The sequence below is a fragment of the Anas platyrhynchos genome, chromosome 19, assembly GCF_047663525.1.
Source record: "Anas platyrhynchos isolate ZD024472 breed Pekin duck chromosome 19, IASCAAS_PekinDuck_T2T, whole genome shotgun sequence".
Taxonomy (NCBI): Eukaryota; Metazoa; Chordata; class Aves; order Anseriformes; family Anatidae; genus Anas; species Anas platyrhynchos.
Genome location: NC_092605.1, coordinates 9,343,861 through 9,369,014, shown reverse-complemented (window position 1 = coordinate 9,369,014; position 25,154 = coordinate 9,343,861). Strand labels below are relative to the sequence as shown.

The 25,154-nt window shown below is 43.0% G+C and overlaps 2 protein-coding genes across 2 annotated transcripts; both read right to left on the bottom strand.

The window, feature by feature from the left end:
* Window positions 1-1,284: 1,284 nt before the first annotated feature.
* JPT1 (Jupiter microtubule associated homolog 1) lies at window positions 1,285-11,508 on the bottom strand. The gene is made up of 5 exons (XM_038165249.2): window positions 11,296-11,508; window positions 8,706-8,848; window positions 8,016-8,113; window positions 6,003-6,030; window positions 1,285-1,565 (listed from the first exon to the last, which is right to left on the bottom strand). The coding sequence occupies exons 1-5, from the start codon at window positions 11,349-11,351 to the stop codon at window positions 1,417-1,419; spliced, it is 474 nt and encodes a 157-aa protein (XP_038021177.1). The 5' UTR covers window positions 11,352-11,508; the 3' UTR covers window positions 1,285-1,416.
* Window positions 11,509-17,937: 6,429 nt separating this feature from the next.
* On the bottom strand, window positions 17,938-25,154 carry SUMO2 (small ubiquitin like modifier 2). The gene is made up of 4 exons (XM_027471718.3): window positions 24,941-25,154; window positions 23,162-23,293; window positions 20,121-20,192; window positions 17,938-18,635 (listed from the first exon to the last, which is right to left on the bottom strand). Exons 1-4 carry the CDS (start codon window positions 24,959-24,961, stop codon window positions 18,573-18,575), a joined length of 288 nt encoding a protein of 95 aa, XP_027327519.1. The 5' UTR covers window positions 24,962-25,154; the 3' UTR covers window positions 17,938-18,572.

The window sequence follows — 25,154 nt, the reverse complement described above, 5'->3', positions numbered from 1 at the left end:
AACACCCCCAGCTGTAGGAGAGGGAGAGCACATTAACCTATAAAACTGGATTTGCTCTAAACATGTAAGGCCAGGGCTTCTCCAAAACTGACTTGGAAAGCTGGGGTATTTTTAGATCCTGTTCTTCCAGGATGGGGGAGGGTGAAAAAGGCACAGTCCCTCCTGCACACATAGTTCTGTACAAAACCCCGCGCTGCGGCTTATCACACAGCAGATACCCTCTGGGACGGCAGAGCACGTGATCACTTGGTCTCCCTTACACCCCCTTTTTGGTCAGGATCTGATTTATTTTTGTGACAAGAAACTTTCGTTTCCTCTATTTTCTTGAGAAGGAAATATTTCTGGTAAAGCAGATTACATGTATCGAGCCATAGTGCATGCTTCTCTGTTCTAGAAGATAAAACCAAAGAGGAGTCAGACACTTTCTTCAACGGGATGATGGCATGTGGTGGTACCCCCAGGTCAGGTGTATGAACTCACCTCTTCTGCTCCATCCCACCTATGTCAGAGTAAGGCAGGTCTGTTGAGAGCAACGTGGAGCCAAACCCATGAAATAAAACCCACACAGGAAACACTGCTTCAAAATTTCTATATTATTTACTTTAAGCAACAGTCCAGCTTCGTGAAATTACAACACACACTTTAAAGGATGAGATTTTCACCTCATGGTCAAGCACCAGCATGATCATGCACAGCATTGAGTCAGTTGTAAAAAAAATGCCCTGTAATTTTTATTTATTTATACGATCCACTCCACCTTCACTGATTAAAGTCTGAATAAATCCCCTCCTAGCATCAGGCCAGGCGGCTCTGGTCATTAGCCCTCTATTTGGCACATACCCTGCTTCGTAGTAGTCTAGTACCAAGATTATTTTGTTTTATTTTGTTAAAGGCAGCATGGTGTACACTAACCACTTTAAATGGCACAGCAGGGCTCAAGGCATTTACCACATGCAGACAATGAATTCTTTTAGATCCCCAGAACTCACACGTGGAGGAAGGGACCACACTTACTGATTGTTTGCTGGCCTCTTTAACCAGGACTCTAGACCCTTTGTAAAGCTAAGGGGTTCTAAAAATCTCAGTACAAAAACCCGCTAAGCACATTTAGAACCAATCTACTCTCCTTTGAATTACATTACTATACTTCATAAAGCTTTCCCTCAAGTCTATCACTAGAAAACACTCATGTCACTTCCAGTAGATCTGGGGGAAACACAGGACAGAAGTGGAAAAAAAAAAAAAAAAAACACAACAAAAACAAAACTTGATCTCAAAAAAGGATGGAGTACATAAAGTGCTTCTTTTAATGAAAGAAATTCGAGATGTACAGTCAGGCTCAAGTTGTGCAGTTCACAAGCATGGGGGAAAAGAAACAGACACGAGTTCAAAACAGTCAGGAAAGAAAGGAAAGGTTTAACCAAGGACTAGGCTGGACTTGCCACCAGGTGGATTTCTCCTGGACGGTGCAGGTGCTGGTGCTACTGGGCTAGGAACAGGTGCAGCAGGCAGGGATTTTTCTTCATTCTGACCTGGGGCAGCTTCTACATCAGCCTCAGTGTTTTCTAAAAGAAAAGAAGCTTTTAAGGTATTTGATGTAGATAATGAAAGCCAGAGGTTTCTCTGGCTTAGACAGAAGATCAGCCCCACAAAGTTTTCTCCAGGCTTACAAACACACTCAGAGAGTGCTGCTGTAATCTGCTGCCATGACAGACTTTCAGCTGCCTGAAGTATTTTTCAGAACTCTGATGCCTTACAGTTCAGTTTCAGGCATTCAAGAGTCACAGTCACTCAGCCACTATTAGGGGACCACAGAATTATTTTTTTATGACAAGCAGCTACAATTAAGTCATGTACACAGTCAGTGTGCAACCACCCTAACAATTTCAACTCAATCTGAGCAGTTGCTGGAAAAAAAAGCATCAGTGCTGGGAAGCAAGAGCTCAGATTCAAACTACATTCCGAATTTCGTAACTGGTATTTAGAGGGAAGAGTGTCTGACACACACTTCTGAGGCTTCACACAGAACAGACTGGGGAATATCCATGCATGGGTAGGCTCGAGTCTTACATTCCCTGGAAAGCACATGACAGCGTCATCTGCTTTAAATACTTCGGAACAACCACAAGTGAAGACAGGACACAGGAGGAATTCTTCACAGGAAGCACTTTAGATACTCTAGCAAATAACTAGTATATTAATTAATTGTCAATGAAGTAGATAAGGACAGCAAGATCATTAGCACCTCATATTTCTTTTTATAAATTAATACAATCAGTTATGATCCAAAAGCCTAAATCAGCTCCACGATGTCTTCTGATGCTTGGGGGTGTGGGTGCATGGCCAGCTCTGTGAATATGTATTTCATCTGCTTTTAACAGATCTTAGTTTCATCTAATCAACACTAACTCTCTTTTTGGAGGATTTGGGAAACATCTGCACATTCATCTTAACCGGTACCATCATGATTTTGCTCATCTTGATTATGTTCCCTCTCTCCCAGCCTTCTTTTCAAGGTGGTGGAAAATGCACCACCATTTTAGTCCCCTCGCAAGGCAGCTGCTCTACCTCCGTGATCTTTTCTGCTGCCTTCCTCTGCCCCTTTTCTTTACCCCCACTACAACCATCTGGTCTTCACACTTCAGGGACTGCATACACAACGCAAGATGCAGGCATTCTGTTATTTAGAGAAGCAAAACGCCATCTTCTTTCCAGTTCTCTTTCAGATGACATGCAACTATTTGTTGCCTTCCTCCAAACATTTCAAAGAATTTTCAGTAGTTAAACACAAGGCAGATCTTGAGAGTTAACTACTGCACAGAGCCAAACATGGGACTGGCATGGTTTACATGGTATTTTCCTAGGTGGTTTAAGTTACTATTTTTTCCTACTTACTCATGCAAAGACCTTTTAATCTGCCCACTTTGTTGAGTCCTTCTGACCGTAAGATTTTTCTCACCATCAGCACATTGAAAGAGCTTAGCTATCACCAACAAAATTGGAGACTTCACTGTTCATTACCTTTTCCAGGTCATGGATGAAGACACTGAATAAAACTAGTCCAGTCCCAGCACCACTTCCCATGGCTCATTTTTCCAACCTGAAAAGCAATCACTAAGCCCTACTGTTTGCCTCCTATTATTTAGCTATTTTCTAATCCACAGGAGATGCTTTAATCCAATGCTGTGGCAATTTACTGTTGTTTTTGAAGTGTTTTTTTTTTTTTAAATAACTTTTGAGGCAGGGTTTTATCAGAAATGCAGAAAACCCACTCGTGGTGAAACCCACTCAAAGAACCTTATAACAAAGAACCCTAGCAGCTTAGCATAACCTCCATGCAGCCAGATAATTTACAGTATAGATCCTCTGCTGCATTCATTAACCCACGGACACATCTGAACAAAATAGTTTGAATACTAAGTTTTAAGCTTGAAGCTTCTGCAGCTCAAGCATACCACTGCCTGCTTACTCAGCAAGCTGAAAACAACTGTGGCCATGCCTGCTGCTCGGACAGCAGTGAATGCTTCATTGTCTGTGCTTCAAGCAGACAGCCCAAGCACTGTGAAGTACTCGCCATGATAATCTGTCTACTGAACATCAGACTTCACCTTCCAGTGCATCATGTAAAGGCAGTCACTGGTGACAGTCAATTATGCACTGTCTAGTTCTCCTTAGCTAGTCACATTCATCAGCTACACAGCACTAACCCAATCACAGAAGAAACATGAATTACTATCACAGGAGAATTTGGGGAAGTTTCCATAGCATGTTAGAGACTCATTTAGCCAGCTGACACATGCAGTAGATCTTCCCACATAATCAAGGTATAGCACAGTTTACTAACCTAGAAACTGAGGTGGTAAAAGGCAACAGGATCGGATCAAATATTGAAGTCTTTCCCTTATCAGAAAGGATGTAACCTCTCAGTCAGTTTGCCAGTGAGTACACTGCAAACTATTGGAACCCTTCATGCACAAAAAGGAACTACAGATTCCAAACAGGAAGCATGAACACTTCTGCAAAAGGAACAACTCTTCTTCCCCTAGACAGACATAATTAATAAAAATGCACATCCCACCTGACACCTACATGGGGTTTTAACATCAGTTACATAGAGAAAATCATTTCCAAATGCAGAAGAGGAAACTTTTAATGATGGGAGCCTATTACAAATCTAGTTATGCTGTGAATTTATAAGCCGACAGCTTTTATTTAGAGGCATATTCATCCCATTTCAAACCCAGGAGACAGCTATGCAACGTCAAGTGCAAAATGACATGTGCAACAAGTGGGATGTTCACCATCCAGTGCCTGCCATCTCACACAGCGGGAATATCAAGTGGTTGGTGGAGTGAAACAGCCAGCTCAACAGGACTCTGTGCTCCATTAAGCTAAGATACCCAAATCTATCAAAGGGAGAGATTAATTTAGCAACGCATTGAGATTCTCAGGTGTCTGCCATATACACCACCTCCAGGAACCATTAACTTCCTACTCCTTCCTAAGTACCACCAGTGGAAGTTGAACAGCCAAACGTGCCCACCATTTCATTTTGCCATGTCTGTCTTCAAAAGTTTAATTTTTAGTCAACAGCAGACAACTCCAGTTAGGAACACTAACTTGGTGCTACTGTCCAATAACAGATTGCTCATTTAGTTATTTGGGAAACCACTTCCCAGCATAGATATACTTGGTACTTGATAACGGCTTCCTTTATTGTCACCTTCTGGAAACAAACCAAAGGCCAACAAATATTAGACCTGTGAAAGTGGGAACTTGTAAGAGTCAGGAATATCAGTTTGTACTCAAAGTTTCAGTCAGGTGTTGCTAACCCAGGCAGCTGTATTTCTGCTGCCTCCAATGCCACCTCTTCTTGCCTCATCACTCCTTGCAGGCTGTCTTCTAACCCCAGAGTGAGCTGCTTTAAAGCAAGTACCAGGAGAAGGAGCAGAGCCCTCAGACCAGGGCAATTCTGTTATCAAACCACATTCTCCTACCTAAGGCACAAACTCTAAATGCCCACTAGGGTGCTAATTAAGATCAGACAGACAAGGGAAAGACAGACTAAAGCAGCCTTTATAGTTTTATTAGAAGCAGTGATGTTGCCGGAGGAGAAAGACTTATTTTGGCCAGAGATACCACTTAGAGGTAGTTAATAAGCACTCTGGAAAACCTCTCACCCTCCCAGCAGATGTCTGCTCAGGATATGGAACTGCTAATAGCTGTAGCGATCTTCCACAGCTCTTAGGTGTTAGAAGTAACGCATAAACTACTTGGTCAACACACACATTCCTCACATCAGGAAGTAGCTATTCTTAAGGTAAATCTTAAAAAGGAGAGATTTCCACCCTCAGAGCAAAAAAAAACACAAAAAAACCTTCAAGGTAAAATGTGTGCTGCTAGGGGAAGTTCCTCTGTTTACATGAAGGGTTCAGTATGCATACGCACTTCCTTGGCAAAAATTAGCATTTAAAAAAGCAACTTAAGGAACTTAAAAGCTAGTTAATGCAGATGCTTTCAGATGCAGTAGCTGTTCCTGCTTATTTCTGTGCATCAAGCATTTGCTGTGTGGAAAAACACTATGGAAAGAGGTAAACTGCTGAACTAAAATCTATGAAGTTGACTGTACTCTTTAATTGTAAACTCCTAAAAACAGAATTGTAGTCTTTCAATGACTTAAGTCTTTGCAAGAAGGTACCCACCTTGCCTTCTAGTACTTAAACAAATCTCGACACCAGCTGCTGCTGGCAAAATAAACGAACAGGACTATTCTTGTCTCTAACCTGATGACTAAACAGAGGCATTCTGCCACTGCATTCCATATCCACTCTTACCAACTTCCACTGAAGTAATGAGGTCATGATATTGATTTGATGGATTCCAGGGAGAACCCCAGGCTGTCTGTCTTGAGAGAAACCATTTGTATATCCCATGACCTCTTCTATTTCAACGGAGAATAAGTACAAACTGTTCTACTGGAAGAGCCTGAAGGAGTTACTCACCAGAAGTTTCACCACCACCATCTCCTCCCTAGAAGAGAGAGGAACACGTTATATCTCATACTCCAAGAAGTATTTTCCCCCTACCTCCATCAAAAGGGTACTCAATACTTGCTGCGGCCAGACAAAGCTGGTCAAGCGTGTTGCTCTGCCCAACAACACTCTGACAGACCCAATGAAGAACTTTAAGAGCAAGAACAGGCAGATAGGAGAGCAGAGGAAGCAGGTATCAGAGTAGCATGGCTGGTTCTAGATACATATTTATGCAGATTAATATGATGGGTTTGTAAGCACCAGTTCTCTCACAGTGACTAATTTAAATTTTAATCAACTGCTTATTTACCTGACATACTTTTAAAAATTTAAACAGACAGATAGTACCAAAGTAATCTTGATGACCTGTAACACATGGTACACTTGTTGCTCCCACACTGTGAAGGATGCAGGTGTCTTACAGCACTATTATATACAGCATCCTTCATCAGGCAGAACTGACAGTAACCAGATCGTTGCAATTGCCAAGCAGTAACGACAAAAAAATCATACTCAAAGCAATTAGAAATATTTTGGTGTTCCCTCCTTTCTTCTAAGCAAATCTTTCCAACACCAAACATTTATCTGTTAGCAAGGTCAAGAATATTTGTTCCATCCAAGATATTTAACTTCTTTTTTGTGAAACATCAAGAAGTTTTTTTACAGATAAAGCTTCCTTCATTACACAAACAGCTAAACATTCTTTTCATACTCATTGGGTTCAGACTGTAACAACACAAAGATACAGAAAGTGCTCCAGCAGCAAAGGCTTCTCAATGGCATGAGGTTTTATCTACTTCTATAGACTTAACATTGTTAATTACACAGTGAGCCTGCAGTTGTTAGGGTATTAGTACACAGCAATGCATGTAAATACATCCCCTTAAATCTCAGACTGGGCTGTAGTACATTAGCTTCTGCTGTTTATAACTTTAATCACTGCACAAAATTAAAGTATTCTGCATCACAAGAATCCTGTTTGCAAAGCTGAGAACCACAAGACAGAGTATTTAATACAATTAAGTAGAAAATAGAATTAGACTAAAGAGTTTACTTTTGTTTTCTGTGGTAGCAGCTATAAATTTAATCTTGTATTTGCTAAATTGGAACAAGATATTTTATGCAACAATGAACAATTCTGTGGCTTATTGAAGCTATTAATAACAAAATGGGTTAAACTGATGATTGATGCCAGTTATCAAAATAAAACTTGCTATTTATAACCCATGAGGTTATACCCAAAAGGTATCTATACAAGATTTAAGTGGTGATTTACCTACAAAATTCTGTTCTGGAAAACCTAAAGCTCTTTAGGTTTAGGTTTAGGCTTAGGTCTAAAGCTCAAGAGGTTTATTTTTTTTCACCTATGAACTTTGGTTTTGCAAGTGCAGTCTGTTCCAGGTTTCACTTTTTTTTTCTTACGTTCAGAGGAATTATTACTTTATGTCCTGTTTTTGCCATTAACTATAATCATACATCAATCAAAAGCCATGTTAACACTATAAATTATGCTCCATATTGCTATCAAGTAGTTTACATAGAAAATAACACTTACTGAAGAGAGTAACAGAAATAAAACAAGCATTCATGCCACTGAGGGGCATGGTGATGTGATATGAAACCAAGTCCCTTGCAAGTCAATAAATCCACACAGTTCAGAGTAGGTAACTATTGTTTGTACAATCTGTTAAAAATAATTAAAACAATTAATGCTAAAGTGAGATCTCACACCGCTTCATTACTGTCCATCAATAAGAAGGAGTTAAGGGCTCTAGAAAGCACCCCTTTGAGAAAAATCCAAGCCTCCACCAGCACGCTGTAAGACTATCCTACAGAACAGAGAACCTTCAGGGCAAGAACAGGTTTGAGAATAAGACTTTGAATTCTGCAACAATTTCAACTGAGCAACTATCAGTGATAAAGCAATGACATACAGAGAGCAAAGTATCCCCTTATCAGGCTCTTTGTAGTTCATGTACTGACCTTTGGATCTACAAAGTCTCCATAGTTAGCATCAGTTGAGTTTCTTCTTTGTGGTCCAGAGGATTCACTGTCTTCTCTGATTTCACCTGGCTTAGTCCCTAGAAGCAGAGATTGATTCCAATCAGGTTGCAAGATTAACTTACTGGGAAAGCAGATGAAAACCGATGTGGTGCTCTTCTTTTGTAAATGACAGCTTTACCACCCTGAGGTTTGTCCTGGGTCTTTACATAATGACTCACAAATTACAACTGTATGGCTGCATCTCGTGCAGGGTCCCAAGGCCAGCCTTACTGGAAATGCTCTGCAGAAATGGAAGCTTAACCCCAGCTGCAAGCACAACACAAAGCTAAACTTCCTCTGATTAATCAAGATCAGTGGTCATCCACATACTAAGAAACAAGTTCACCCCATTGTAACATGATTAATCTGGAGATACCATATCCAAAATGCATTCCTCTTAGCTATCTGCTTGCAACACCTATGTCCAAGACATACAATAAAAGGTAATTTTGGAAAAGAGTTTGAAAGTAATTCAAAAAAGAAAAATTCCCATGCAAGTAGACATCATTTCTAGCCCCAAACTACCAAATAGGAGGTTAATTCAGGTTTCCACACGCAGACACCAGCAGCTCCAGGCCAATACCAAGAATGGATTAATGCATTTCAGCAGAACTAGGAACACATTCTTACCCGATGATTTAGCCCAGGAAGGTGGATTTTCTTCAGGAGTTCCAAAGATGCTGGATGCCATTTTGTTCCTTCGCACGGGTTGTTCTTTTGGTTCGTCAAAACCCAGAGAAAAGTTGGACCCGCCACCAGGAGGACGCAGCACTCTGCAGAAAGATTCAACTTTACAACCTTGGGTCTTTATAATCTGCATTACTGAGCAGCACTCTAACATGTAAAACAAGACTAATAAGCTAAAAGATCATTGTTGGCTCTTGTAATGGGCAGATAGTTGCATGGGCTACATTCTGCCCAAATGGGAACTACGTGAGATGACTGTGTTAAGCACTGGCTCTTAATAAATGCCACTGTTATGTCTTCAGTGCATAACTCAACCTATAAAGCTAAATTGCTTGCCAGCACTCAGACAAAATACTATGTCGCCACTGCTCTTCTTTGGTGACATTTATCAAAAGCAAAGCAAAATACTCCTGTATCTTACTTGTGTCCTTGCTTCACTTGGTGTCAACAAGAGCTGCCACCAGTCTTCAGTGTCTGACCAAATTAAATATATATATAATTATACAGGCACACCAGAATCCAGCTTTTTTTAGAGAACCCTATGAAGGCAATTAATCTTCAAATTGGCAGCACAGCAAAGACTAAAGTTTGGCACATGAGTCAAAGTGCTGGTTGCATCACTGATGACTGGGCTATGGCCTCTATCTGGATCTGTTTCATCAGAAAAACCCTTAGGCCTGCAGCGTGCTACTGGACTGAGCTTAAAGGGATTTGAGCACACCAAGAGAAACGTGCTTTCAAGACACGCAGTACCCTCAAAGGAAGACCAGAACAAGCCAGGGAAGGTGCATACTCCCTCTTCTTTTCTAATAGTTTAATTGAGATGCAATACAAAAACACTTCTCCAGCCTACAGTACTCAAGACAATGGCAAGAAAAAATGACAAAGGTGTTGGATGTGAATAGTTAGTGTTACTAAACTAGCTAACTGCTTTTTGTTACAAAATTCCTTTCCAAATATATAATTAATAATGCTCAGGAGCTAATGGGAGGATCCCACTATTGTGTAATATGCTTTATGAATCCAAGAACACTTTTGTGATTTGCTGCTTCTCCTTTCTGAATTAAGGGATATAGTACAATGGTCTTGAATCACTTCGTTACCTTTTTTCCCCCGAAGGAAATGTCCCTGTGTATGTATTTTCTTGGTTGCATCTGTTACACTTAATAATTTGAAGAACAGATTGTTCAAAAAGAGGGCTCATCCCCTCATCTTACGTCACCTCATTTTACCACAGCAGTGAAACCAGTATTCTCTTAGCAGCATGGCAGTTTCCACAGAAGGTCTTAATGAAAGTAACAGAAAAGGCAATTGAAGCAAAAAGGCAAATCACTCAAGCTGCTTAAGAGAAGCAATCACTTTTGCCAATCCAAGACAAAAGGTTGACAGATTTTATTAGAAGCTTCTCTCGACCCTGAGATGCTTTAATATGCTTCATCACAGCTACAACTCACACTTCAGGCAATGAAGTGTTCTTAAAATTGCACCTGATACCCAGGGATGTGCACTGAAAATTCATCCACATCCAGGAAGCACTTGTCAAGACGTTTTTCTTTTTTTTTTTTTCCTCCACCCCAAAGAAAAAAAAAAATAGCTACAAGCGAACAGGAAGCATCTGCTTTGTCAGGCCATAAACCTTACAGAAAAGGCAGCCGCCAAGGCTCGGTGCTGAAGGCGAGCCTGCCCTCGCTGCTGCAGCATCCACAGGCACCCTGCACGCCTGCCCAAGTGCCCTGCATCCCTTCCCTTCCAGCCGGACTTGGCAAGTTTTCTTTGTTCCGAGCAGGGCCACGGCTTCTTCCACGATGCTGCTGCCTCCCCTCTCCCCACCCAGCTCCCCTCGGCTGTGGGGTGGGAGCCGGGGCAGGGCTCTGGGTCCCCTCCTCCCCGACCCCGAGGGTCTCTCAGCCCGAGCAGCCGCCCGGGGGGAGGGGGGGAAGCCCACCCAAACCCCTCGGCGGGGTGTGCACGAGGTGGGGGGGCCCCAGAGCAAGACAATGGCGCCCGCCCCCGGCCGCGCCCAGCCCCAGGAAACCCCCGGGGCTGCCCCCACCGAGGGGCCGGGGAGAGAAAAAGGGGAGACGGGGGGGGGAGATGGGGAGGGGGAACCGGGCGCGGTGCCCCCCTCCCCTCGCCCCCTCCCCCGGCTGTGGCTGCGCAGCGCGGAGGGAGTCGCCTCCCTTCTTTGTTAGGAGGCGGCTGAGGCAGGCGGGAGGCCCGGGGTGGGTGTGGGGGTGGGAGCTCCCCCCGCCCCCGGCCCCACACAGCCCCACACGCAGCGGGCAGACACGGCAGGACGCGGCCTGACCCCCCCCCGGTACCCTCCTCGGACCCCCCCCCCCGTACTCGCCGGGACCCCCTCAATTCCCCCGAACACCCCCGGTGGGTGCCCAACGCCCCCCTCCCCTCAGCCGCTTCCTCCCCCGAGGCTCTGACGGGACGGGAAAGCCCCGGCCCCCGCCGCCCTAACGGTCCCCTAACGGCTCCCTAACGGTCCCCAGGGCCGCCGCCGAGCCCCGCTCCCCCGGCGGACCTGGAGCTGTTCCTGCCGCTGGGGTCCATGCCCGAGAAGGTGGTGGTGGTGGTCATGGCGGCGGGCGGGAGGAGATGGAGGCAGGGGAGAGGGCTCCGTGAGGAGGCCGGCGGGAGGTGACGGTCCCGGGAACGGAGCGCGCCCCTTCCCCCCTCGGACCCTGCCGCTGCTGCTGCCGGTGACAACTGCAGCCGCCGCCCGCACCGGCCGCGCCTTTTATAGCATCCCTAAGGCCCGCCCCCTGGAGGCTTTCTCATTGGGCGATTCAAACTCAATCCTCGGTTCCCATTGGACAACGCCTTGCCATTCTGCCCTTTGGCCCGCCTCGCCGTCTTATTCCGAGGAGCCTGGGCTCAGCCTTAAAATCCCATTGGTGAAGCAATACGTCTGCTCTCCGGCGATTGGCTGCGCCTGGGGTGGTGGCGCCCTTTGTTGGTGATTGGCGGGAGGGCGTGTCGCTCAGGGGAGGCGAGCTGCGATTGGCTTAGCCGCGCGTGAGGCGAGACAAAAGTCTCCGCGGCCCTCCCCTGGCGGCGGAGGCCGAGGGCTGTGAGGAGCAGCCCCCGCTCCCCCCTCCCCCCCCCAAATCACCTCAGGAATCACCTCAGGCGCCCACCGGCCCCTCGCCCCCGTCCCCACCCCGGGATGGGACCTGGCCCCCGGGAGCTCGGTTCCCTCAGAGCACAGCGCAGCCCCCGAGCCCTGGAACAATAGGCAGGGAGGCCGCGGAGGTGCTGAGGTGGCCGGGTGGGGCTGAGGCGGCTCCCGAGGCTGCTTCCACCGCCTGCAGCCAGCGGGCGGCTCCGGCAGGGCCAGCCCCAAGCCCCCCTCAGCACATTTCGGAGCTGAGGGGCGGGCTGGTCCAACGAGGCTCGTGTCCAGCCCCGCTGCCTGCACAAAGCTGCACCAAACCCACCTTCAGCTCGGTGACTGAGGCCCTCCCGAGCTCCACTCAATGCCCTCCAAACACCTGTCTCCAAATAAAAGTTTTCTAAAAATATGTAATACGTGTTTTTTGTCTGAAAACTGCAAGCTCTAGAGGATTGTGCTGCTCTGCTCTGTTTACAAAATGAGATCAAAGTGACTGAATTATCGTCAGCTGAATTATCATGCCTTAATATCAATACAACTCAGAAAAGAGTTGAATGCTAAAGCTACACAAGCAGGGCCATAGTATTTTATTTTTATATAGGATCTATAAAAATGTTAGAAAACAGAACCTCACTATCACTACTTAGATCCCCAGGGAATTCTGTCACATCTTTCAGGAGGTGGATTAAAGGGAAGTTTTAAGCAAGATGACACAGTTGTCTTAATTCTATTATCCCTTAGGGTTGGGCATTAAAGTAAGTGATACCTACTTGCAAGCAGGTAAGCCTCTGCTCTCTCGGGAACTTTCAACAGTATTTTATCATCGAAAAGCTTTCTATTCCAACCCACAGGATCTGAATCTTGAGTTTGAAAACTGTTGTAGCCCTGAGACATGCAGAGCTTTTTTTTTTTTTTTAAAAAAAAAAAAAGTCCATATGAAGAAAAACCCATTCCCTCTGACAAAGCTAGTTTTAAAATTGCTTTAAGATTCTAAAGCTTCAGTATTTCCAAGGGACTCCACTGATCTCAGAGGTGCTGAGACAGTCGTGGCTGCAGGTTATTCTTTAAATAAAAGCTGCTTTGCCAATTATTTACCCATAACAAGATCAAGGGCTTTATGAAGATTGCTACAGAAACTGGGCTTGCAGTCCTTTCCAGGATGATGACATTTGACCAGAACAATTCTCAGCAGCTGTTTGAAAACCTCAGAAACCAAACAATTCCACCTGTTGCTGAAACTCATCGTGCAATGAATGCAAAAAGCATCTGGAAGTCTGAACAACACTCCAGGAAATGCATAGCAGGGCTGGGCAAGGAGATGCCACTGGCTTGTGAAAACATTCGGCTTGATGATCCTCCTGTGGCCAAGAGGTTTTTCTTCATACGTATCTGCTATTTGTGACAAAAGACATTCTTTTTCCGAGCACATCATACAAAAGAGGTTTTGACTCAGTCTCGTCTTCTTCCATCAGTTCATTCATAGCTGTAAGTAGGAAGTAAGCCTCAGCTTGTAATTTCTGTTACAGCTGGATTCCGAGCAATCCAGGCTTTGCATCTGAAGTGATGCGTGGTGAAGTTCAGTGGGATACAGGTATTCTACAGGTGCCAAGTTTGTCCTACTGAGCAGACGCTGTATTTTGCAAGAGTTGTGAAAGTTGCTTTGGTGCTTCTCTATTTCTTCAGGTACAATTCCTAACAGTAAGCTGCAGTTTGGGAGGGAGGTTTGAACCACAATGTCCAGACTTCTTTCAAAGCTGCAGAGATGTAGTTCCAAACAACACAAAAAGCAGAGCGATTCCTGCTGCTTTCTTGTCTGAGCATCAATTATTACCAACTCTGGCAGTGTTGTTTAGTGAAAAACAGACATCCATCACTGGAAGAGGAAATCAGTATCTTGACAGATTCCTTGAGTTCCTTTTATTCCATTTTTGTCTTGAGTTTGTTTAAACTGCAAAATTTTCTTAAGTGATCCTACAAGAGGCCTCGCAGGGCATCACATCTATGCCTCAGATTCTCCCTTTCAGCATCCAGTCCACGAAAAACAGCACTAAATCCATCAGAAAGGGTATCCTTTGCCCCCTTTTCCCCCATCCACCTGGAGAATATTCCTTTCCTAATGAGCAACAATCTTCTTAGTACTGTATTTGGGCATCCACAGGCTTAGTCTTTCCCCAGGACTTCAAAGTCACCCTTCTATCAGGATTAATCCTTTGTCAAAACCTACAGCTCCTCCCAAAGTCCCCATTTCCCCTGCAGCTCCTGGGCAGCTCATACTTCTGCTCTCTTTCTACCACACCAACCCTCATTACTTCTAGGACCTCTGCTGTCGGTGAGCCACTACTTCAGCAGCCCCACCAGTCCTAATTTGTGCCTCATGCATGAGCTAAAATTCTTTTTCCAGGGAAAACCCCGTAAATCCCTCTTTCAAAGGGACTTCAAGCATTTTATAAGCACCAAGTAGGCCTCCCAGCATCTCCATGTTAGAGTAAAACCATCAGTCCCAAACTACCAGTGAAGAAACCAGGAAACCTCTGAAATGAAGGATCTTGAAGGCCAACCAAAGGCTGAAAATGGACCAAATCCCAGTCTTCCGTCCCCTATTTATCCTCACATTCCTACATCTTCACCATCAGGGACAAGTGCTGTACTACCAATTAATTATGACATTAAGCACCCAAAAAAGATAAATTAGAGGATTAAATTATTCACTAACAGAATGCATTGTTTGCCAACAAGTTCACAGCCAGAAAGAACAAGCCTCAGTAAGCCACCGACTGACGTGTATTAGATCAGTGGTAATACAATTCAAAATAATCCAAGTTATTTCACTTTTTATCTTTTTTTGTTGTTGCTTCAGAACAGTCTATCACACAAGCTGATATAAGCATACTGAGAAGAGGCCACAATCTAAAACTCTAATAAAAGTCCTCCAATTTATTGTTCACTTTCAATAGGAAGTATTATTTCTTTGGGCCAGTCACATTACACCTTTTCATTAATGTTGCAGTGATGGTCACAATAGAACCTGCAGACAAAGCGACAGCACTTGGATTACACTGCTTGACTCAGATGTAATGAGGGGAAGGTACTAGAAATAAATACTCTCGTGAAAATAATGTTTGACCATAACCTCTGAGGAGATGTTGCATCTGTTTTGATACCACTGTTACCTTGGAGCAGCAATTATTTTAGTACTGCTTCAGAGAATTTCTTTTGAGAACATCTCCATATGTCAGTGCAGGAATCTCTCGTTACCACTTGGAGTATTTCCTTACAGCCTTAGCAGTTTAGCATATTCCATTTCAGAAACACCTTGAGCTTCTAGAACCCTTTTTGAATCAGCTTCTTGGACCACTAAATACTGATGCTCACAAATGCCCTTTCAAATGGTTAGTGGCCCCACTGAGCAGGTAAACTAAGGTGCTGATTTTCAGGCATTAACTGTATAGGGGTTCCACCAAAATCATCTGTGCTTTCAATTCGTTATTTATTGCCCCTGTACATAAAAGAAAATGTCTTTCTTTAGGTACCAGAGTCCAAAACTTCTGGATACATCTTTTTAAGTAACTGGAAAAACAAACAACACTTGTGTCCATTCCACAACTGACACTGCAATTGTTTGCCAGACTGAAGACACAGTGTACACAAAAGGCAAAGTCCTATCATCCACAAGGACTTGCTAAACTATTGTACGCAATTATGACTTCCATTTTTTCATTTAAAAACCACATGAGGAACATTAACTTAATTGCATTGCAATCACTTTAGAATATGATATTTGAAAATTGTGAGTAATAATATGATTTGCCCAGGCTCTTGAAAGATCCCAGCTGTTTAATAAACACGAAAAACTTACCTGTCAACTAGTGTGACAAGACCTCTTTGCCAGTTTTCCTTTATCCTCTGACATGCGGACTTCTAGTAGTCCACTGGGCTACTAGTGTAAACACAAGAACTGTTAGAAATTAAACCAGGGCAAGCAGCTAAAAGAACTCCAAATAACTGGATCCAAGCTCATAGTCTATACCCCTGTACTTAACTGCAGTCACCATCTTACAGAAACATCACTCAGTACTGTTAGAAGAACTTTCAGAAACATCAGGAGCCAGCTCAGATGAAGAGCAAAAAAAAATTCTCACTTTTTCTAACATCTCAGTGAAAGGATCAATACCTGTCCATTTCTTTCAATAGCCTGTTGCTGAATACTACAGGAAACTTCAACTTATGGTGAATTAAGGAGTATTTCCACAGCTGCCATGTCAATTCAATGTTACAGAAGCCTATGTTTTTCTTATATTTTTTCACAGAGGAATTTTGGTTAGCTAGTCACAATTCATGTTAAGTGGTCTCCTTTTATTAAGGGAACATTATATTTACAAGAGGCCTGCACCTAAGTTAATGACAGATCAAGTACCATTGTATGAATTTATGAAACTAAGACATTGTTTCTGAAAGCATGCTGCTCAATACCTGTCACTTGACTTTTATGGCCTCAGGAAAAAAATAGACAAGATACAGCAGGGAATTTTTAGCTTCACAGTCTTAGCTTGGGTTGAAAAAGCTGTATTTAAGGAGACCTCACCCCTTCTTCCGAAACTAAAGCAAGTCCAAACATCTTTTTTGGCCAAAAAAGATAAAGACAACTTTTGCCTGGGAGAAGTCCTGGCATGACATCAAGTTGAAGTAACTTTATACAGTGTTATCTAGCCAGGTTGAAAGCCAGAGATTCTAAAGCCAAAGAGGAATGTATTCCATGTCTAACCTTCGAAAGGTGTTTAAACAGATCCACCCTACTTTTTTCTTTAAACAAAAGAAACTTTTTCCAGGCCTTTGTGGCTCCGGATACATTTGTTCACAAGAGGCAGTTTCAACCTTGCAATGTACCACGAAAGCCTACAAGATAAATACCAGAATAAGAAATAATTTGCTTAGCAATAGAATTATCTAAAAATCAAAACAATGGCACAGAAAATGACATCCTTCAACTACATAGCCAAAAGCAACTTCAAGAACAGATATTTTTCTAATGTCTATATTAGATGCAATTAATTTAACATTAACTACGTTAAAATTGCAACAGAAGTCAAACAGATCATCATCTATCAACTAAAGGCATAAGCCCATCATTTTGCCACAATTTAAGGATTTCCAGATCCTGCAGGTACAGGCCTGCTTCATGAAGTAACTCCTATAAAAACTACTACCAGAAGGTAAACTCTGCTAACAAGTTAATACCAAAAAGAGCATTAACTACTGCAACTGCCACAAAATATTAGAACATTCCTAGGACATTAGAGAATGCTCTCCATCTGCTGAGTAGACAGTTGTATAATCTTTCACGAATGTCCATGGGTTACACCGCAACCTCTAACATCCCCCACGAGAAAACTCAAAAACAACAGCCCTGTGGAAAAGACTCATGAAAAAAAATCATGGTCACTAGCTCCTAGTCCTTCAAGGGAGGCGGCCTTTTCTCCTTTCAGGCAGTAACACCACAATGGTAAGTCAGAACTTGGAATCTTCATCACCATAGCTGAATACACCCAAAAAAGAGAACTCAATTTTTTATTTTTGCTTTACATTTCCAAGCATCTCCCATTCGATACCATGGTAAACTGAATGCTTAACAAAATGGTTCGCTCTTTATAACTTAATGTTTACATCAAAAGGCATTCCAATACAGAGTTCTAAATATGCTATTGTAACAACAATATTGGCGTTTCTACTAAAGACTGACAAAAAGAGCTCAACCCAAAGAGATAATAAGGTCCAGTATTTTGCAGTTTGCCTAATCAAACATTTTTGGCTTACAAGAACATACACAAAAATCAAAAGAAAAAACTGACTTCTATTTCCAGTTCAGTTGCTGGCTGGCTGAGTGAGAAGTCTCAAGGAAGCCTTTCATTTTCCAATAGTCTTCCTACTGTAAAAGGGGATTATGCTTATTTACTTACCACATAGAAAACTGAGACCTGAAAAGCATACAGTGCTGCAGAGAAAGAACTACAAGTTCCGAAGACTATTATTTCACAGAAAAATAAAGAAAACTGGTTATTTTAAACAAGAAGTTTATTTAAACAACAAGACGCTTTACTTGAAGGGAGAACTATCTAGGATTTTTTTTTTTTTTTTAAGAGTAATTTATCCCTACTTAAGACAGATTGCTCTACATGTAACAGCTACGTACAAAAAAGTTATAAAATTGTCCTTGGTTTTACAATGATAAAAGAAAAACATTGAAATTATCCAATCAAACAAGGTATGCAAGGTTTTTGTTTTTAAACAGTGAGAGCAAAATAACTTACTGGAATATAAAGATAAAAGTAGAAGGAGCATGCCACTAATGGAGCCAGGGGCATTTTCACAGAACCAGTTTGTTTTTCCCACCCCATCTCCATTAAATGTTGATCAAAACATACCATTGGCCATTTAGTTAAAAAAAATATGCATTATGTCTGTGCACATACACCAGTTACTTTATGTACAATAGAAGGAATAGGAAAAAAAAATCAGAGAGAGAAGAGAGAAAACTATACTGCAGTAGTCAGATGTGGCTGAACCAAGTCTCATTTTTCTAATTGTGAATGTGTCGCCTGTGGGAGCACAGTTCTGGACAGGAAAGTAGCAGGTTCTTTTTTTTGTGTGTGTGTGGTTTTTGTTTGTTTTTGTTTTTTGTTTGTTTTTGTTTAGTAAACTCCTCCTGTTTGCTGCTGGAACACATCAATTGTATCTTCATCCTCCATTTCCAACTATAGCAGAAAAAAAGAAAAAAGGCTTTCAACTACTATAAGCTGGCTTGTTTTCACATTTCCTATCTTCATGTTTATTTTTTATGCAACTTATCCAGCCCAGCCCCGCTCCCCTCATCATCATCACTTTGTGCATTTAACCTACTTCACCGTAATTCAAAAGCAAAGAAATGACGTGGAAAAAAATGCCAGTGGGTAACTTGCCCTAGAATGAATTCTCATATGTAACTTCAGGGTGCAATGTATGACTCCTATGAGATCAGCATTTGTAACACTTTAATTTTGTTGCCTACTTTGCCATTGCATCTTCTTTCTCCTATTTAAATCCTCAGTTTACCTTTGAACATTGCCACAATTTCGCTTTGCTGTTGTTCAAATGTGCAAATGGCTTCAGCTACAGCACTAAAAAAAGCAGACTATAATTAAAGCCCCTAGCCCGAGCAGGCAGTAAAAGAGCATCAGAAATCACAAAAAATTAAGAACATTTTACATGGTCAACGATGTAACAAACTGCCAGTGAGGAACAGCAGTACTTCATTACTACAATTCTCTTTTTTCCACTGCAAATTTTGCAGTTGACTTTCCTAGGATGTTAATGTTACCTACTGACAGAATCTGTGCCAAGACAGAAAAAGTTGCTCCAACTACCATGAATTATATTTCTAAACAGTCTCAATTTCTGCTCCAGGAAATCAAACTGGTCTATGGCATTTAGTGCAGCTATAAATAGACTGATCCTTAGCTTCAGCATAACATGGATGGAGAAAAAAGCACCCCGCTGCCTCAATTCGCAGCATTTTAAGTTAAAAAGTTCCATAGATTGTGACCTGAAGAAGCACATTCATTGGAGCAACTGCTTAGAAAATACAGATCTGCTATAAATCTTCTAAAAACAGGAGTCCTTTTTTCTGTAATGAGTGGTTCTAAAAAGCATATAAAATTGTAACAGGTTGTTTAAAAGCAGCTACATGGAGCAGTAGATAAAAATAATCAAGAGTCACAGTGAAATACTCTGTTGTTGGAATGGCCTTTGTTCTACCAAATCATTGATGACCCAAACTTTCTAACACTAATGTTATGCTACTGAAAATGACTTTCATGCTACAAAATTCAAGTTTACGGTCAGGATCTCTCTTAACAGCTGGGCAAGCTTTTATAAAAATAAAGCTATTGCTTCATGAAAAACTCAATTCTTACCTTACTAATTCTTATCTCAGAGCTGTGACTCAATAAAGTGACAGCCTTACAAGACTCACCATCTGCTAACACTGTACTTCATCTTCTTATTACTATAGTGATACAGGCTTGTTATTCAAACACAGAAGTCGTGTAATATAATAATTCTGAACTAATTATACCAAAATAGTGGTAAAAGATCAAGTTCTACTATTAGTATGTATAATTACATAAGATTTTCTATGAAACCTAAGCATCAACTCCTGGAGTAAATTCCAAAAACACTTTAGTTTTGCTTCTGTTGTTTACCTGTGCAGGTGTGTCTGTTTCATTAATTGGCTGCCCATCGAACCGGAATCTGATTTGCCTCATTGACAACCCCTGGACAAAGAGAAGCAACACAAAAAAAAGTAAGTCTCGTGTGAAAATACTCACTAGTTTTCTCTTGAACTCATCACTGGAATTGCAGCATGATCGTTAAAAGCCGCCATTCATACTGCATGATACATTTTTCACAGTCCCCTCATGCACTGACTTGAAGGCATTTCACTACAAATCCTTGCAATCTGTTTTGTATTAAAAGTTGCATTGCGTCCAATTACTAAGGAAGCAGCAGTGCCCCACTGACTGGAAGTTAAAATAAAGCAATTCCTAGTACACAAATCTCACCCCAAAAGCCAAAATATTTATAGTGCTTTTTAATAATAAGTAATTCACTTAAAGTTAGATGCAGACCTTCGGATAACATACAGTTATAGTCGATACGCCTTTTCTGATCTTCCCAAAAGCAAAGGTATTCTAAAACATTTCTTCCAGGAAATCAACCACCATCTATTAGTCTGAAGTAGCACAGAGTAGCCAGTGGTAATTTTTTTTTTTTTTTTGACCTCAAACAAGAAACCAATTGAATGATTTTTTTTTTCATACGGAGCTGAAGGGAACTTTCCAAAAAGTTCATCTTCTAAATACCAGAAACTAACTAATGGTGTTTCAAACCAGCATTTCTACCACATACACTCGTCACTCTGCTGACTTTTTCCATCCCTCAGAGGGCCACTACTCCCTCTTGCTGGAGCCAACAGATTGCATAAGATAACTACGTAGCAATAATCCCTTCTTTCTAAGGTTCAAATTCACAAGTTTATGAAATCCGAAGATATTTCAGAGCACGCTACATTCTGCAAAGGAGGGAGGAAGTCTGAGGATACAGCCGGAACTGAGAACTTTCCAGACCTCCTCCTCCTTTCCCAGTTATATCTACTCTTTCTGAGAACACCTCAAGATCCAGGAAACCTGTGCGGCTTTTAAGTAAATCCAATGTATTGCATGGTGCTGCTCTGGCACCTCTGGATTAGAAAAGACCTCATTTAGCCATGCAAGAGCAGATGTAACACACAAAATCAAACTTAGCGTAGTTCATCAGGCAAAAACATAATAAAGAGTATTATCAGGAGCAAAATTTCAGCTAAGACTTCATAGCTCACAGCAAAATGCCTTCTTCCAGCGTGCCTAAGATTCTGCAATGTTCGCTCAGAACATCGTCTGGTTTAAGAAAGCCATGTGGCTAAGTGTCATGGCAGCAACACATTTTCGCACAGCAACATTTGGCTTGAGCTGTGTTCTCAGACATTGTGTTTCTTAAAATATATATTTCCCATCCCAAAAGCGTTGGGTTTTTTGCAGGTTTTTTGAGAACTTTATGAGCTGGATAACTGCTAACTGAAAAAAAATACTGAAAAGCCGTACCTTTGTGACATTAGTATTCACAAAAAAATGCATATATTTAATAATTTTTTCCAACATAAAATAATCATAAATGGTCTTGATCTTCTAAACATATCATTCGAGGTTTAGCCACTGCCATTTTAGGTCTACTACATGCAATACATGATTTCATTCTCTAAAGCTGCTAAATTCTCTGCTATGTACAGCTTCTACCTCTCCAAAATCAAATCTAATGTTCACTGCTTAAGGACTTTAAAACTGGGCATGGAGCATTAGGGATATGGAGCAAAATGCTTTTAAACAATGTTTGAGAAGTAGGCACCTCTGAAATAAAATGTAAAGACAAGTCCATCTCCAGAAAGAGATCCTTTGGATGCCTAACTACTTAAAAATATAATCATAAAAAATATCTCCCATCCTAAAGATCTTTTTTCCTCCTCTACTTAACACTTTCTTTTCTGAGTAGAAACATGAGTGACAAGTTTTAAGATCTTACTTTTGCTTGTATCCAAGTAACTGAACTATTAATGATATTTCTCATATCGCCTTTCCTAAGACTTCACAAATAATTAACCAGGCCTTGGCCTCCCAAAAAGACAGATAAAACTGCACTATACGCTTGGAAAAAGAAATACTCACTGATTTACATAATGTAACAAGTCTATGACAGAGAACGGAAAAAAAGAGCCCACAGCCTCAAACATTCACAAGTTTACCCCAGAACACTCATACATGAACATACTCACACATTCAGTGAGAGATGATTTTCCCTGTCTTAATTCATATCACTATCCTACTGTGACAAACCAAAAAGGTTTTACCACTGTGTTTGTGAATTAGAATTTGCTTTTCTGTGTGGTGAAACAGTTTATCAGCAAAATCCTGCTTTTATTGTATTTCATAGCATCACTGAATATTTGCCTTAATTTTTTTTATCCTGTTTCAAAACCTTATGAATGAAATACTAAACAGAGTTACTTATTTGCAGGTACTTTTAAAACTTGCAGTAACTGTCTGCAGCCTAGCAGGCTGGCTGCAATTGCCACCACACCAGCAAAGTACATTTTTTTTGTCCCTTAGAGGATTAATTTAACATCTAGACCACGTGAGAAAAAACAAAGCTCATCATTAAGCATACAAGTTCGCTCCCAAGCTAGACATTAGAAAAAACCCTGAAACATCCACTGATATCCTCATCTTGATACAGCAACATTGAGCTAATAAAATTATAACCCTATGGCCAGACCAGTAAGTTACTCAGTGTTATAAAAATACCTCAGATTATCACTCAACTCTCCTTAAGTTCTTACTGCAGGTTTCTAACCCACCCTTTCCATGCTGAAATTTTTGAGCAGTGCAATAACAGTAGCCTCCCAACAGCCTACATCTATAATGCAGATCTCTCGAAGATAACAACGGATCTTTATTTGACCCATTTCCTGTCACAACTCTGTCAGTCCGTTCTAGAACAGATCCCGATAACAATTCGCTATCCACTACACAATTAGTTTCTGTTAAGCCTTTATCATTTTGCATATTTACAGAGGTTTAAGACTTTGCTATCTCTATGGAGATCACCTCTCCCCCAGACACTGGTTCTCCTGATGTTCATACAAGAACCGTACCTGTCGTTCACAATAGGCTTTCATTAGTTTACTAAGTGGTGTATGCCTCTTAATCTTAAACTGCACCACAGACCCATCTTGCCCTGCCACCTTCAGATTAATGTGGTCATTGTTTTCAGTCTTCACTCCTTCCTGTTGAGGAAACAAAAAAAAAAAAAACTTTTTAAAAAGGTACGAAACAAGAAGTTAACATTTTATCAAAGTGCAACAGGTCATTAAAAAGGAGGAAATAAAATTATTATAGCTGCTTACCAACTCGAAACCTTGAATTAGGAAATAAAGGTCGTTGCTTTTTATTTGGGAAAAAATTAACAACAAAAAACCCTAGCAATACTAGTTGTCACTCTTGAGAGGGGTTATTATGCAAAGTAGCAATGAACGGTACTACACCAGCAGTTTTACAATAAAGTTTTTTTTTAAAAAAAAAGTTACTTCTATCAAGGGCATGGCAATATGCAACACTGCAGCTCCCAATCCACGGAATAAAAATATTTATGTTATAGTAATATACCAGGAGAAGGCTCTTTCTTGCTCCGTCTCAAACTTTTTCAAGTCTGTGAAGGCACTCCTCAAGAAAACTTTCAGACACTTTTAAAGGCCTGAAAAAGCAGCAAAGCTTTCCCTTTCAGCGAGCACTCCGCAAAAAGCTCTCCTCCACCAGCACCCCGACTCTCCCGCTTCCATCAGGCAGCAGGATTACAGCCGGGCAGCTCTCCTTCCCAGCTCGCTGCCCGGGCCGGGGGGGAGCAGCCCCATTTTCACCCGGTGCCCCCCGGCCCCGGCAGCTTTTGTTTTCTCCGCACGAAGCCAGCCGGGGCCGAGGGGTCCCCGCCATGTGTCACAGCCCCGCACGCCGCGCTCCGGCCCCGGGGCTGCCTCCTGCCTTCCGCTGCTTTCCCTTCAAAACTCCTTATAAAAAACGTGTAAAAAAATAAATAAAAAATAACAATTTTAAAGGAATTAAAAAAGAGAGAGAGAGAGAGAGAGAGAGAGAGAGAGAGAGAGAGAGAAAGCGACCCCGCGGTGGTTTTTTTTTTTTTTTTTTTTGCTAGTTGCGAGTTCTCCCCGTGCGTTTTTTATTTATTTATTTATTTATTTGTGTATTTTATCCCCGAATTCCTGCAGTTGCACACCGAAGGTCCACGCGGCCCCCTCCAGCCTCGTTCTTTCAGCCCCCCCCCCCCCCTCAAACCGCCCCCAACCCCCTCAGGGCCGGGCGGGAGCACAAAAGGGGCCGGGAAGGGGCCGCCGGGTGCTGCCCCCCCCGGCCTCGGGGCTGTCGCCACAGGGGATGCTGCGGCCTCGGCGACCCGAAGGGAGCTGGGAGGGACGGAAAGGGGGGGGGGGGGGAGGCCGGATCCGGCCCCTGGAGGACGAAAAGGAGGAGGAGGAGGAGGAGGAGGAAGGCAACGGCAGCAACCGCCTCCGGCCCTGCCTCTCCCCCCGCGGAGGGCGGGAAGCTGCCCGGATTCGCCCCCCTCAGCTCCCCCCTCAGCTCCCCCCCCCAGCCCCCGCCGCCCTCCCCGGGGATCCAACGCCCGCCCCGGGAGGCCTTGGCCCCGGCTCCCCTCAGGCGGCGGGGCGGGAAGGCGGCGGCCGGGGGCTGGGGGCGGCAAAATGGCGGGGGGACGGCGGGGCCCCGGCCTCGAGCAGGGCCAGGGCTGGGCGACCGGGGCCTGGCCTGGCCTCGCCGCCTGAGGGGCGAAGTGAGGCGGAGGGGAGGGAGGGGGGGGAGGGAGGGAAGGGAGGCGGAGGGGGGCGGGAAGGCGCCGGCCTCACCTTGGGCTTCTCGTCGGCCATGGCGAGTCGGCGGGGTCCGGGCCGCTCCGAGCGCCTCACAAAGGGGGGGGACGGAGCGAGCGAGCGCGGCGGAGGAGAGAGAGGAGAGGAGAGAGAGAGGGAGGGAGAGAGAGAGAGAGAGAGAGAGAGAGAGGGGAAGGCGGGGGGGGGGAGGGAGCGCGCACGCACAGCCGCGGGGCCGCGCCTTGCCCCG

Bases quoted from the DNA above. Each gene is read 5' to 3' on its own strand.
- JPT1 (XM_038165249.2), bottom strand. From the start codon at position 11,351: ATGACCACCACCACCACCTTCTCGGGCATGGACCCCAGCGGCAGGAAC. The intron at 8,849-11,295 runs GTCCGCCGGGGG...ATCTTTCTGCAG, and splicing joins AGCGGCAGGAACAGCTCCAG to AGTGCTGCGTCCTCCTGGTG. The intron at 6,031-8,015 runs GTCAGTACATGA...TCTCTCTTCTAG, and splicing joins GAGACTTTGTAGATCCAAAG to GGAGGAGATGGTGGTGGTGA.
- SUMO2 (XM_027471718.3), bottom strand. From the start codon at position 24,961: ATGGCCGACGAGAAGCCCAAG. The intron at 23,294-24,940 runs GTGAGGCCGGCG...TTTCCTCAACAG, and splicing joins TGGCCGACGAGAAGCCCAAG to GAAGGAGTGAAGACTGAAAA. The intron at 18,636-20,120 runs GTAAACAACAGA...TTTCTGCTATAG, and splicing joins AAACAGACACACCTGCACAG to TTGGAAATGGAGGATGAAGA.